The 14,737-nt window shown below is 38.9% G+C and overlaps 2 protein-coding genes and 1 non-coding gene across 8 annotated transcripts in view; all 3 read right to left on the minus strand.

Moving 5' to 3' along the window:
• The window catches only part of LOC103396248 (glutamate decarboxylase 1), a 21,020-nt gene extending 9,440 nt beyond the window's left edge, over positions 1 to 11,580 (minus strand). Inside the window, exons 1-7 of one of the 5 annotated variants that reach the window (XM_008334262.3) lie at positions 11,436 to 11,576; positions 11,201 to 11,218; positions 10,229 to 10,333; positions 8,509 to 8,565; positions 6,764 to 6,901; positions 6,002 to 6,244; positions 4,249 to 4,339 (exon numbers count right to left, since the gene is read on the minus strand). In XM_008334262.3, coding sequence (XP_008332484.1) covers positions 4,249 to 4,339; positions 6,002 to 6,244; positions 6,764 to 6,901; positions 8,509 to 8,565; positions 10,229 to 10,304 — 605 coding nt within the window. In that variant the 5' untranslated portion in view covers positions 10,305 to 10,333; positions 11,201 to 11,218; positions 11,436 to 11,576. Of the gene's footprint in view, positions 1 to 4,248; positions 4,340 to 6,001; positions 6,245 to 6,763; positions 6,902 to 6,989; positions 7,250 to 8,508; positions 8,566 to 9,214; positions 9,406 to 10,228; positions 10,334 to 11,200; positions 11,248 to 11,435 lie in introns of those variants that run through there. The other 4 variants (XM_025066093.1, XM_008334263.3, XM_025066095.1 and 1 more) reach the window with 4 other exon arrangements.
• Positions 2,553 to 2,626, minus strand: trnat-agu (transfer RNA threonine (anticodon AGU)). Its single transcript has one exon. It is a non-coding gene; the product is annotated as a tRNA-Thr (tRNA).
• A 668-nt stretch (positions 11,581 to 12,248) lies between the features above and the next one.
• Positions 12,249 to 14,737, minus strand: part of erich2 (glutamate-rich 2) — a 4,169-nt gene continuing 1,680 nt past the window's right edge. The window contains exons 2-6 of one of the 2 annotated variants that reach the window (XM_025066104.1): positions 13,661 to 13,756; positions 13,525 to 13,584; positions 13,373 to 13,376; positions 12,976 to 13,047; positions 12,249 to 12,891 (exon numbers count right to left, since the gene is read on the minus strand). In XM_025066104.1, the coding sequence (XP_024921872.1) occupies positions 12,746 to 12,891; positions 12,976 to 13,047; positions 13,373 to 13,376; positions 13,525 to 13,584; positions 13,661 to 13,693 (315 nt within the window). In that variant the 5' untranslated portion in view covers positions 13,694 to 13,756 and the 3' untranslated portion in view covers positions 12,249 to 12,745. Of the gene's footprint in view, positions 12,892 to 12,975; positions 13,048 to 13,372; positions 13,431 to 13,524; positions 13,585 to 13,660; positions 13,757 to 14,737 lie in introns of both variants that reach the window. The other variant, XM_025066103.1, reaches the window with a different exon arrangement.

Genomic DNA, 14,737 nt, shown 5'->3' on the forward strand with positions numbered 1-14,737 from the left:
CAGCCTTTGCAACTGCAGAATAATTGTGTTAACATTCAAAAAGAAAATTTGGTGTATAAAAACAGAACCAAATCAGTTCTTATTTTTATGTCTAAAAACACATAAAAACACTTAGTAACATTTTTTTAACTCAGTATATCATGGGTCATGCATCAAAGGGTTAATGATATTATTGTTAGTTATAAATCCCTGAAATGGTTTAACTCTAGATTGTGAAACCAAAAATAATATTATTGGAAATCATTTTATTTAAGGATGTCCGATATTAACTTTTCGTTGGTATCCGATATTTTCCAATTCCGATATCAACTGATATCGATATATGCAGCCGTTTGGGTTGTTTCACTTTCACTTCAAAACTATTTTCAGGTCACGTCATCTGGGCCAAACCAAGGCGTTGTGTTATCGAGTTTTCATTATTGGGTTTTCATTATCGCAAGAAAAAAAACGATAACAATTCTTACCGATATCACATAATTAAGCGGCAAATAATATCGGTTGGACATCCCTGAATTATATCATTTTTTAAAAAATTATAATACTTTTTCCAGTATGTTGAATACTGATAAAAGTTCAGTAAAAAACCGTAGAAAATAGAAGAGAAACTCTTGGACGATCAAAAGTAGGTTAAGTGTGTCGCATAAAGCCTGAGCCTTTTCAAACTGACAGTCCACTTCACTGCCTCCACACGCATTCACACCCTCAGGACTGATCCCTGTATACCACCGCTTTTAATGGGGCCAATACACAACTACCCCCACCCCTAATCTACCCCCTTTGGACTCCTATCAGCCACCACCACAGACAGAATTCCTACTTATCTCCCATCAACACAGGGGCATTATCTTCTTTAGTCTTTTCCATTTTTTTTCCCCCCTGTTTGCACTGTTTATCTAACAAGAAGCAGTTTTGCGATGTAAAAAAAAAAAAGGGAGAGGAGAGGAAGATGGGAGTGGGCAGAGCTGTACACACAAAAAAAGAAACAGGAACAGGGGGGTAAAAAAGAAAAGATGGCCCCTCGAGGGGAGAGGGGGCCTGATATGGAAGCAGAAAGTGGAGAGTAAACAGGAAGGAAAATGAAAAGAAGAAGCAGTGAATGAAAGAATAAAGAGAGTGTGTGACTTTGAGAAGAAAAGGAGACAAAGAAGGACATCCCATATTTACATCCCATATTTATCCTATTGTGGAATCATAGTTATCTAGTGTTGTCGTGCTACGCAATTTGAATTTTGCACGAACACAATTCCCATCATACTTTGCAAATAAATACCGAATATGTCCTTTACCTACAGAATTTGCCAAAAAAAAATATTTTAAGAAATATATTTGCACATATTTACAAATAAATTAACCCTTTCATGCATGACGGTCACTACAGTGGACAGCTATGAAAAATGTCATTTTCTATGATAAGAATAGTTTTTGATGGCAGTGCTGCATATAAGCCTCTACAGTGGACGCCTGAGAATCACCCAACACTGCCATACAGAGGTCAGCCTTTGCAACTGCAGAATAATTGTGTCAACATTCAAAAAGAAAATTTGGTGTATAAAAACAGAACCAAATCAGTTCTTATATTTTTATGTCTAAAAACACATAAAAAACACTTAGTAACATTTTTTAAACTCAGTATATCATGGGTCATGCATCAAAGGGTTAAATATAAAATACAACAATTTTATTCTAAAAAGATTAAAATACTTTCCACGTGAAAAACTGGGTCATAGTGTCTTTAAATGGATTTCATCTAAGCCTCAGCCTCATTTGCTCCGTCAATTTCACGCTTTAAATGACAATAATTGCTATCATTATTACAATCACAGCCAATCATAGCGCTCTTTTTCGGTTGAAAATTACCCCTTAGTCACCCGTCTGTCTCCAGGGATGGCCCCTAAATGCCCATATCTAAAAAGATTAAAATACTTTCACACACACACACACACACACCCACACACCCTCCTCCTTCCTCTTGGCTCCTCGGGGTCCGCAGGGACAAAAGAGGCAGAACTAACGCCCCGCAGGGAGCTGCAGCAGCCACCCTCTGCTGACACACAGGCAATGGGGGGGGGGTGAGGAGCCCAGCTGGTCCTATCTGCTCACACCAGGGCTCAATGAGTCTGTAGTCAATGGACTGGAAAGCCCTAGATACAGTATCTGGGCCGTCCAGAGCTGGTGCGGAAGCGTCACCGTGCCGGTGTTTCAGGGACGGGCCTGATGTCTGTATATACAAAGTCGGCAGACATTTAAAAACAAAACAGTCTCGGATCGTGCAGGAGATCTGAAAAACTAAAGAGAGGCAGGGTTAACTGGCACAGAAGAGGGGAAGGTTCTAGATTTGGGGGGTCAATTTCCTTTAAAAGGCCATGTATTTTTGATATAAGCAAATGACTTTGCTTTCATCCAGTTGGATGATTCTGTCTGTTTTGTTGCTGTATTTGAGGCCTTTTGCGGAGGTTTTCCATAAAGATTTCTTCTCAGAAAACCAGGTCTTCCTATTTTTGCTCTCCATCTTTGTGAAACAGAACACAGCTGAGATTAAACAGCGGCAACAAAGGCACCGCTGGGATTCGAACCCAGGATCTCCTGTTTACTAGACAGGCGCTTTGACCAACTAAGCCACGGCACCGATACCTATCGGCAAACGTCTAAAATATTATAGATTATGCCAAAAAACCTTAATTTAGAACCGGCTTCATTCAAAGCCATTTGCTCGAATATCTAATCCAACACAATATATATATATATATATATTTTTTTTCATTTATCCAAGTTTAAACGACCATCAACTCATTTACACTTGGGGCACATTTGCGTGCGGTGTGGCAGTGGCAGGAATGACAACCAGGACATTTGCATGTAAGGTCAGCTGCCCATGATGATGATGATGATGTTCTACACCACAGTCAATGTCACAGTCACCTCCGTCAAAGTGATGATATTAAAAGCACAAGGATGGACGCGAGGCAATTAATACAAGCTGAAAAAAAAACTTTTAGGGCTGCGGGGGATTTGATCCAGGTTCAGGGGTCTAGGACCGTCTATAGGGACATCCGTGGAGACATATCAGGGATCTCCGAGATGAACTTTTTGCTGATATTGTCCAATTTACAATTTCGATAGCAATTGATACCAATATATGCAGTCGTTTGCTGCCCGAGCTGAGGTTCCAGCAAGTTTTCGTGAAATGATCATTTTCCTTTTAGTTAAACTCAACTATTTTCACCGTGATTTCCCACTATCTGAATGTAGCCCGATAAAATGCTGAAGAAGAGACAGACTCTAGGGGGTCCAGGGGTCACCTTTTTGAAACTGAGGACTACAGTACTTCAGGGAGTACAATTTATGAGCCTCTTGTTGACTAGTTATATTTTTTTTTTTAATGGGGGTCTGTTTACGTTTACTTGAGTAGAATTTAAGCAAAGTAAATATACTTATATGGGTCCTGCCTGCATTTTCCAACTCCAGCCCCAAAACAACAACGTTGTCCCTATCTGACTGGGCCACCGTGTCGCCACAATCTGAGATCAATATGCAATCAAACCATCCCAGAGGCGGACTTTACGTAAACCACACTATCTGTCACCACCAAACACATACACACTTTTTTGAAGGCATGAGCTAAAGGAGAATGCAATCACCAACAACACTGGATTTACACCGCGATGACGCCTGCAGGCCTGTTTCCAGTGGCCCACAAACATGTGACACAGATTTGCAGGTTACTGTGACTCGGCTAACTGCAGGACCTCATCCAGACCTGACGCTGGTTTCTCTTTAAAATATATTGTTATTCAAGAACTAATATAAAATATAACTCGCTGACTTCACTGAGGTTCCCAAAGTGGGGGGCACGCATCCAATTTTGTACGTGTTTAAAGACATGACAAAGGCAAAGGAGGATGTTATTGCGATTCCATTCGGTATCCAAATATTGTCTGCACTGATAATGTGAAACTTTTGACTCAACTTAAGACGTAAGAGGTGTTTTTTCGCCTCGTTTCCATAAATATGTCATGTATATATTATCATAATTAAATATTATAATTTTTATATATATTTAAATATATATTTAAATATATTTAAATATATATTTAAATATATATTTAAATATATATAATATATATTTAAATATATATTTAATAAATATTATTATTCATATTAAATTAATATTTTAATTTATAATTAGTAAATATTGTCATGTATATATGTATATATATATATATAGCACACAAAACTGAGCACTCTTACATGTTGGTGTTAGCAGTAGAGGTGAGCCACTCTCCAGCCAAACCAATGATGTCCAGACCGGAGGACAGCTGATTGAAAAAGCGAGGATGACCTGCACACAGAAAAAAAAAACAAAAAAACACACGCATGTGTTGAAATTGAATTGAGGAGGGGACTTGCAAATGTAATCATCTGCTGGTGACAAAAAAAAAAAAAAAAAGTAATGTAAATCCTAAACAAGAGTATTTGCTTTGGCTTCGTACCGCCTGAACTAGATAACAAGGTTAGGCTCAACGGTCAAAGGTCATCACAGTCATCTTCGGCACGAGCTTATAGCACAAAAGAGATGAACCTGTTTTTGTTACGAATTTAAGAATTCTGGTATTTACATTTAAGAACCACCCGAGAAGTAACTGCCCTTTCGGGGAGGCTTTTATTAGCATTAGTTGAAAGAAAAAAAAAATGCATTAAAGACGAAATCAGTAGAATATATGTTTGCCAAATAAAGTTGGTACAGTTAGTAAAGATGCTAAATAAAATATATCGCATAAATGAATGAAAGCAAAGTGCTTCGTAAATGATACAAAATGCTGTTTTGCACAGGAAAATATTTTTTTCCCCCCAATTATTTTCCTTACAAGTATTCAAGTGAAAATACATAGCAAAGTCAGTTAAAATTAAATAACATACCCAAAAGTTAGCAGCACTGCATATAAATGATTTTAGCCAGCACACATGTAAAAAAAATTGAATATAATTTGGACTGCATTGTACAGCAAAATTTATATATAAACATGCTGTCCCTTTTAAATAAACCAAATAAAGCAAAGCAGGTAGTGAGACAGGAGAACCGTTGGACTCCGTTTCAGCACCACCGACAGCTCCTCCTACTCTAACCCAATTGCAAATGTTTGTTTGTCGATAGAAAAATGTCTTTGGTGTGAAGTGACAGCATGCGACCCTGTGTGTGATTTATGAAACCCATGGGGGGGGGGGAGTTTGAGCTCTGTTGTTTTTTTAACAGCTTGGAACAGAGCATGTTAGCGCACCCTCAGGCCATACTTGCTTTAATAAGGTTGACAGGGGACAAAAGGGGGGGGGAAGGGGGAGAGGGACAATGAATAAATATTGCTTTTACTGTAAAAAAAAAAAAAAAGCTGTACACTATCTGTAAAACAACCTAAGGCCCAAAGGCCAAAAAAAAAAAAAAAGAAAACAACAAAGTAAAATTTTGTTAACTCGTTATCATCACAAATATTACCCAGTCTTATTCATCTAAAAAGTAGCACAAAAACCAAAAAGACTGGCACTGGATTTGAATTATTACCAACTACCTTACTACTTATCTTAACCTATGAGCTTGACTGTTGTATATTTTATTTGTATAGATTTTTTTTCCAGTTAAAACATATAAATAATATGTATCTGCAATTGACTGTTATTTATTAAGGCTACGAATGTTGTTCATTTCTCTGCGTAATAAATAATAAGCTTTTAATTGATCAGATTAAGAAACTCAGCCACATGGACTTTATTCAATAGAGCGCATTTGGCCCCCGGGCCTCGAGTTTGACATGTGCTATAGAGAATGCATGGTAAGATCTTAATAAGATTATGGTTTTTACCGCAAGATGCAAGTGTTTTTTTGTTGTTTTTTTAAAAAATTAAATTCAAAAAAGAAATCAATCGCAGTTCAAAATGGCAACCCCAGTTTTAAAATTCTCTCCACAAGACGGTAAAGAAACTCCAAAGGTCCACGTATGTACTGTCTCACCTGTTCTCACGCCATACTTAAGCGTGTCCCTGCAGTCCACCAGGATCTGCTCCAGGGACTCGGGCTGGTCCGACAGCTCCAGGTTGAAGCCCTCCATGCCTTCCAGCAGCTGGTGAGGGTGGTGAAAGTCCAGCACCTTGGTGGAGCGGTCGAAAGTCTTCTTCACGTAGTTCGTGAGGATGTCCACCACCTCCAGCAGAAACTGGATGGTGGGCTCCTCTCCGTTTTTGGCGGGCAGCAGGTCTAAGAAAGGACGATTACATTTTAACCTAAATGCAGTTTAGAGTTTTAGGACTGAGTTTAGTGACCTGTTTAAGTGGGACAGTTTTTTTTCCCTTAATACCACAATTATCCTAATCGTACTGCGTGTAACGGCTATGGGATATGGGATCATAAATTCTTGCTAAGAATTTATCCGATTATATATCCGGAAGATAAGAACTTCCCAAACAGTCACATTTCACATCGCAGGATCAGGAAATGTGTGATTTAACATTTTAACGCAATGCTTCGCTTTCACCAAATGAAATAGTTTTGGGGGGAAAAACAACTGTGTATTAAACTGAAAGTCACTAGATGGCAGCATTGCAGCTCATTTATTGAATTAATCTCGCACTCGTATACAGTGGTTCGTACAGATAAATATTTTACCCGACCTATGTCGGTATGGGTAGATATCGGAATCAGAAATGAAAGTGTTTGGACAATATCGGCAAAACGTAAATATCGGACATCCCGCAATAGCACTCCTGCAGCTCTTACCACTGGCGAACAGGTTGGAGAAATCGGTCTCGGCGTGCGTGAAGTGCGCGTCCCTGTCACGGTTGTTGCAGGACAGCAGGTTCTTCTCTCCGGTCATCCTGCCCTTCTCCTCCATATTGTTATTCTTCTGTAGGAACCCTAAGATATTACGTGGTGACAGGCAGGCGTTATCATCTAACATCTCTTATACAACAATAAAGAGCCAGACTAAACTTTTTGGACCCACAAGCACACTTCCGTCTACATTCTTAGCCACCCAGCCGCGTGAAGATCATGAAGGATGTGGAGGAGGGAGATGCGATTCACCCTTCCCTGATCCTCCGGTCCTGTCCACAGCCCACCGACTGAGTAGCAAAGTGATGAGCCGTGCAGACCATAAATACACAGCCCATACAAAAGGGGTTAATGACAGATATACGGAGCTGCCTGCAGCGGCCCTTTGATTCTCTACCTCATCCATCCAACCGTATGCAAGCGTATCGCAGTTGTCTGCAAAACATGACAAAGTCTCCTGCCGTGTTGTTTACCATCAGGGGGGAATGCATAGATATTTTTTGTTGTAGGAAATAGGTTAAAAGGGATCGTTACTACATTTCGCTTTGCGTATTTATTTTTAAAAATTTTTTTTTTTTTTTTTACTTGACAATGTCAATTCAAGGGCATAAAAGACACACTGAAAAATGAATGTTATCCTTTTACATCCTAAAAAGTTAATCTAATCTGAATTGAATCTAATGAAATCCAATCTGGTTCCTTATGACCAATCAAAGACCAAGGCACAAATGCAGTGGTCCGGCATTATTAAATTATTGAACTATTATCGCTTCAATGCAACTGTAAAAGACAATCATAAACAATAAACAAATAATAATGTAATCAAATGAAACTTAAACTTAACTCTAAAAAAATAACATGTTAAAGATCTATTTTCATTTATTGCAATCAAAGACCAAGGCACAAATGCAGTTGTCTATTATTGCTTCAATGCAAGTGCAAAAGACAAACGAATGAATAAAATAATAATGTAATCAAATAAAACTTAACTATAAAAACAACATGTTAAAGATCTATTTTCATTTATTGACTATTGACTATTGCTTTTTAATCCGGACCGCCAACCTTTTCCAAATTATCTAATCTATTTATATTATCATTACGCTTCTGCCATTTCCCTGCAATGCCCACGTTTCCCCAATAGATGGCGTAGAAAACGATAAAAGCATTATCTTATCTTATAAATTATCTTGTCAACACTACTGTTATAGAAGTGAAAACATATTCACTTGGATAATAATAATAATAATAATAATAATAATACTAATAATAATAATAATAATAATAATAATAATAATAACTTAGGGGAAAGCGCCATTATATATGGATATATTTCCAGATATGTCTTGTGGATTTTATTTGTAGTCGAAATGGAAAAGACGTGCCAGGTTCAAGAGGGGAATAGAGGGAGTCATCTCCAGACCCACAGGCCAATATCCAATGACCTTTAGAGAGACGGAAACGCACAGTGACAGCGCGTCTGTGACCACAGCCTATTTTCACTGACCCTGTCTCTACAGGCCTCTCACACTGTCATGATTATACAGGAATGAAGAACTCTTGAAAAAAAATATATGGAGAAAATTCGAAAAATATACTACTGGCACAAATAACATTTCCAAAACTGTATCATGTGTCAATGGGAGCAGCGTTTCGTTCATGCAAAAAAAAATAAAAAAATAACGACTTACCACAGATCTTCATCCCCAGCTTCCGTGTGCAGCCGTGCATCCACGCATATTCATTGGCTAGAAAAAAATTAAGCGGTTCATTTTTTTTTAATGCAACAGAACGCGGACGCAGCGTCGAACAAGGCGGTCTGAGGTTGAGAAAATAATATTTTTTTTTCCCCAACTTAATATGTATATTTATTTACAACTGTCTGTGTGAGTTTCCGAATCGGTTGGATCAATAGGGAGCGACAGTGGCTCGTGGGGCCAATCCGCGGACACACCCAGCCGAAGGGCGGAGTGGAATTAACACCCTTGAAATGAGCTCACTCGGGATGGCAAAAATTAATTGAGTGAAGCGGAGTGTGTGAGAAGAGCAGACTGCGTGATGTCTGTGCTTGGTCCCGGGAGAGTGTGCAGCGAAGCACAAGTGGATACAGAAAGTAATGTATATAAGTATATAAAGACGAAAAAAACAAACAAACCGCCCACAAACCGCAGACAACAACCCCAAAACAAACACACATACGTAAAAAACAAAACAACCCCAGCGGCTACAGCAGCTCACTGCGTACGAAGGTCGGCGCCTGATGGAAAACTGACCAACGTCAGAAAAAAGAAAACGTGGTTTATATGAATTTATACACGCGTAGCAGAGATAATTGAAACAACCACAGCAGCAGCAGCAGCAGTAAACGACCAAAGCAGCCATTTTTGGTTTACCCACCTTAAAACATAACTTTATATTGTGTCGCACATCCGAAGGCAACGTATACAGTTCGGGCGGAATAAAAACGAATAAACATTCGACGTCGAGAACATTCCGAACATTTTAATTTACGCCGAATGGCCTTCGACAACCTGTGTTTTCTATCAGTTGGCTCAGCACACATAGAAAACCTCGAATAGACGTCTGCTCGAAGAACCCCACAGTAACAGTAACCACAGAAAGGGCGGGAACAATTACGATATAAAATGGTTTCCCAATTTAAGCTTTAAAAGATTTAGGCCCGTGATAAAAAAAAAAATTGAGTACTCGTGATATTTCTCTATATTTGGCGTAACTAAAAAAAGAACTATATATAAAAAAATTGTATATTTTTTATGATAAAGAATAATTAAGTACTCGTGCCATTTTTTAAATTTATGGCATTACAAAAAATATCGAAAATGTACCTTGTAATTGTATGTATATATTTCTATCCCTATATAAAAAAAATCATAATTACTGTTATTATTACTGTATGTATATATTTCTATCCCTATATATAAAAACAAATCATAATTACTGTTATTATTATCATCATTATTGATGTTATTAACTTCATTATTGAAGCAGCGTTCAAGTGTACTAAATCACCATTGTAAACACGTGTCATTATCTTTTGCGCCAGCTCCTCTGCTCGACGGTGCGCGTTGCTGATCCAGCCAGACAGCGACAGGCGGCTGTGATGGCTCTGTTTTTAACCGGAATGATTAACGACGGACCCCACGCAGCAAATGGCCTGGGAGAGAGTGACTAAACCAGCCAGAGGCAACGAAAAAAGAAAAGAAGAGACGCGAGATAGTGGTCAGCCTGGACTGTCTTTTTTTTTTTTAAGTGTCTTTGACCAGGTATCACGGCTCTGTGACATTCGGAGCTGATCAATGAGCTCACTCCTTGCGCGCCTAACGAGAATCTCGCCCAAGAAGATCGATACCGGAGCAGGAATAGTGTTATTTATAGAGGTTGAGGACCTACTTGTGGACGCAGGTCTTAAATTGGCAGAGTTCGGGTCCTGATCCCCGTCGGTGGCTCTCGGTTCGGATGTGGCCATCTTTCAAGCCAGCTGTTGTTTTTCTATTCCTGGTTAGAACAGATAATTCAGATGGAAAATAAAAGGATCCAGGATTAGGAATGGCCAACTCCAGACGATATACACATTTGACCTCCCTCCCTCTCTCTCTCTCTCTCTCTCTCTCTCGCTCTCTTTCTCTCTCTCTCACCCCGTCCTCTCTCTCTCTCTCCCTGTGAATAATTGCATTGTTATCAGTTTACTTGAATGACCGGCTTGCGATCTGAAAAAGATGTTATCTACTGAGGGAACCATTTTTTTTTTTTTTTTTTTTTTTTTTTACAGACAGCTGCTGGGTGGCGCGCAGCGTGGAAAGATTTGCGCACCATGGCACGTTGAAAAGGCCATATGTAATATGGACACACAATTAAAACACATGTGAATGTATTTTGTAATTTTTATAGGTCGAATATTGCGGCTATATGAATGTATTTCATTGGATTATTGACAAACCTCAAATTGCATGACATCCGACATTTATTTCTGATGATTTAGAATATCCCGTTTATTTAGGAATACATGATTCACAAAGTATGATTAAGAAATAAAAAGAGATTTCCAAAAGTCAGATTCACGATATTTTTTAAAAAAAATCCAAGCTAATTCTTTTAACGCGCCTCTTGATTCAGCTTTCGACATTTCCGTTTCTTTGTATGTCTACACCAGCATACGCTCCATCACTGTCATTACTCAATGTCACCGTGTGGAGGACACAGAGATGCTGGACATGTCCTGAATTCCTACAATCAGTCTTATCTTAAATCTGCGATTTCATTATTTTTTTTATATTTTTTGAACATATTTTCATCACAAATATTTCGATAACAATCGATAATCTTATAGGTAACAGTCGCACGTAAAGGGCGCAAACATCTTACCAGCTCACAGGTTGTCTCCTCCAGAGAAAGCAGACCCATAAGTTAGACTTGGCATAAAAAAAATAAAAAAAAAATGGCACGACAACAAAATCTGTCCAATGGCAATAAGACAAAAAAGAAAATCCAAATCGACTAAAACAGCTTTTTATATATATATTTATTCTATATATATGTACATATATATAGAGAGAGAGATCTGTATATTCTGTGCTGTTTGTCCCCCCTTTATTTCTACCTCGGGCTCCGATTGCCGTTTGGTCTCCTCTCCACGCAGGCGTGAGTCACAGCCTTTTGCCTTCCATCGACGGCTAATGAAGCCTTCCTGAGTGTTACACTGACTGACACCGTCCACTTTAAGGAGGCTAAACTGCCAGGAGAGAAAATAACAGTGAGCACTGACGTAAAGCCACCCACCATCCATCTACCCCCGCCTCCCCCAACTCTCTCTCTCTCTCTCTCTCTCTCTCTCTCTTCCTCTCGCTCTCTGTCTCTCTCTCCAGGTAAAGGTGTTGTGTCACAGGTCTTGGACGTGAAAGTGTGTTACCCCAAAAATAAAGAAATTGTTAAATATATATATAAATGGTATATCGACACGAATCTTGTTTTGACTTTGCATAAAGTATAACGATTTTTTTTTTTGGTTGCTTTTTTTATCGATATTGAAATCACGATTATTAACCACGATTATTCATTATGCCAGGTAAAACATCTTTATTGCGCTTTCTTTTTTAAAACCAACAGTATATGTGAATTTCTGTTGGTTTTTGTGGTTGGTCTTTGATGTTTTTTTTTTTTGTTCCTAATGCAACCGCGTAGTTTGTATCGTTTCGCTTCGTTGCTCACATTATGGATTGGGTGGATTGGGTTCTACTGCGCATGCGCACAGAAGAAAACCCTATTTAAAAAGTATTTCTCAAGAATAAGTTATATATTTGATTAGTTTTGACAGTTACAACAAATGTTATATGATATACGAACTTCTAGAATGCAGTTAGCGCACGACAGCCCGTGTTTTCACTTCTAATCTTTTAAAAATCGCTGTAATAAGTTATATATTTGATTAGTTTTGACTGTTACAACAAATATTATATGATATACGAACTTCTAGGATGCAGTTAGCTCATGACAGCCCGTGTTTTCACTTCAAATCTTTTAAAAATCGCTGTGTTTAAGGCCGGAGGTAAATTAGGACGCCATGTTTGAAAAAAAATGACGTCATTTCCGCAAACGGACTAGTGAATCTTATTTTTACGATTTTCACGTGCGTGTGTATTCCCCGTGTGGCATACACGCACATTAATCAAGATTGAAGCGATTTTTTTTTTCCCGTGACGAAAATCACCCAATTGCGCATGCTCAAAACCCGGCATGCTTTCATCATTTTCAAATATTTATGTAAATGTTTAGGCTCTATTTGTCTAATGTCTAATTTATGTAATTATTTCTAAAGATAGTAGTCAAACACAAAATTCCCGAGATACGAATATTTCTCATTTTCTCTACTTGTTTTTAAAAAAAGTGACAGTATATTATTGTTCCTGTAGATCATGCGTTTATTTTCCCAGCAGCATCGGATGATGAAAACGAAGACGAGGAGAAGAGGCTGCAGTGCACCCCGTCGCTTCCAGGATCGTCGTCGTCATCGTCATCACTGTCGGTCTCTTCTCCTGCAGCGTCATCTTCGCATCGTTCTTAAGGAAAGTGCACGTTTTGATATTTATTTGTTTTTTTTCCAAATTGCAGTTAGATCATGTGTATATAGCTTGGATACTCACTCTCCAACAGCTTCTTCTGAATAAGGAGAAGAAACTCAGACGCCTCAGGGTTCTCTGGTTCATAGATGAGAACTGAAATGAGAAGTGAAGGGAATTAGCCCCGCAGCTAATGTTAGCTACTGAAAGTGAAGGGAATTAGCCCCGCAGCTAACGTTAGCTACGGCCCTGGAGCAGATCGCTAAGCGCTCGGAGCGCAGAAGCAGGAAAGAGCTAACGTGTAATGTTACAATGTTACAACGTGGACACCTGCGGCTTATAGAGAAGTACGGCCTACGTATGTACAATTTTTTTTTTTTTTCCGGTGCACTCAGGTGGGCCGGACTGCACCCCCTAGTGGACCGGTTGTGGCCTGTGTGCTGTATGTTTGACACCCCCGGTATAAATGACGGATACGTACTCATCTGACAGAGCAGAAGTGCCACGTTCAAGTCTCGCCGATTCACAGCTGCCAGAAACTCAGAACAAACAAAAAAAAAAATATCCTCACTTGAATTTAGTATTCAGATATTTGTGTTTTTAAACACCTCAATACAAACTCCATACAGTTACCTTCCTGAGCAGGTCCGCAGGAGCTTGAACGTCTGGAGCATCCTCTTCTTCGTGTTTGACCTTGTATGAAGACACGTTCGCAGGGTTCAGGAGTGATGTAGTCTTCCTTCCTTGACAGAAAACTAGTTCAACTTACTTGTTTTTCTTCTTCTAAATTGACGAATTGCATGTTCCTCAAGTATTTTCCTTGTTCGACGCAGTTTGAAGTGCCCGTTTATTCAAGCTTGGAAATCTGAAAGACAGAATCATTTCAACCATCTCTGCGGAGAATATCAAACACTATTTGTCCAAAACAGAAAGTAGTATTTAACAGTTTTCGCGATATGATGTGTATAAGCTGTACTTTATTTTACGTAAAATAAATACTATTTATATGAAGACGTTTTATATTGTTATTCTTTTATTATTATGACTATTATGATTATGATTGATATTAATTTTATTATTATTATCAAAGGCGGGACCAAGTCATTGCTTTGCAAGTCACAAGTAAGTCTCAAGTCTTTGCACTCAAGTCCGAGTCAAGTCTCAAGTCAAGACGGGCAAAGTCTGAGTCAAGTCCCAAGTCCTGCCGTTTCTGTTTCGAGTCCTTTCGAGTCCTTTTAAACAAAATAACAATATATTTACACAGATCACTTTGGGTTTTGGAGAAATGATCGAGTCTTGTCGAAGTCAAAGGGGCTCGAGTCCAAGTGAAGTCACGAGTCACTGATGTTAAAGTCCAAGTCGAGTTGCAAGTCTCTTTACATCTTGTCAAGTCGAGTCTAAAGTCTAAATCAAATTGATGACTCGAGTCTGACTCGAGTCCAAGTCATGCGACTCGAGTCCACACCTCTGGTTATTATTATTATTATTATAAGGGTTGTTTGTATGTTTCTAGTGCTGCAGGTCCTACGTTTCCTATACATCTAGTTAAAAAGTTCAACGTTAAACATTTAAATGTATACCCGATTTATTACATTCCTAGTTCATTTTGTTATCGTCCTGATTATTTGCGCAGGTGAGGTTGTCGTAGCAAGTGGCGAAAGCAACCCGCGTCCGCCGCGATACAACGCATGAAAGAGAGCGGCAACTGTCAAAGACAGCGGTGAAGTTTATTGACATTGCTGCACAACAGTTGAAAGGGGCCTGAGCCGTGAGAAAAGAATCCTCTTGTTTCGGTCAGTTGCTCCAAAGAACTTGCACCTGTCACTGAATCCACCGGTGAGGTTTT

This window comes from Cynoglossus semilaevis, chromosome 20 (assembly GCF_000523025.1).
Source record: "Cynoglossus semilaevis isolate Cse_v1.0 chromosome 20, Cse_v1.0, whole genome shotgun sequence".
NCBI classification, from domain to species: Eukaryota; Metazoa; Chordata; class Actinopteri; order Pleuronectiformes; family Cynoglossidae; genus Cynoglossus; species Cynoglossus semilaevis.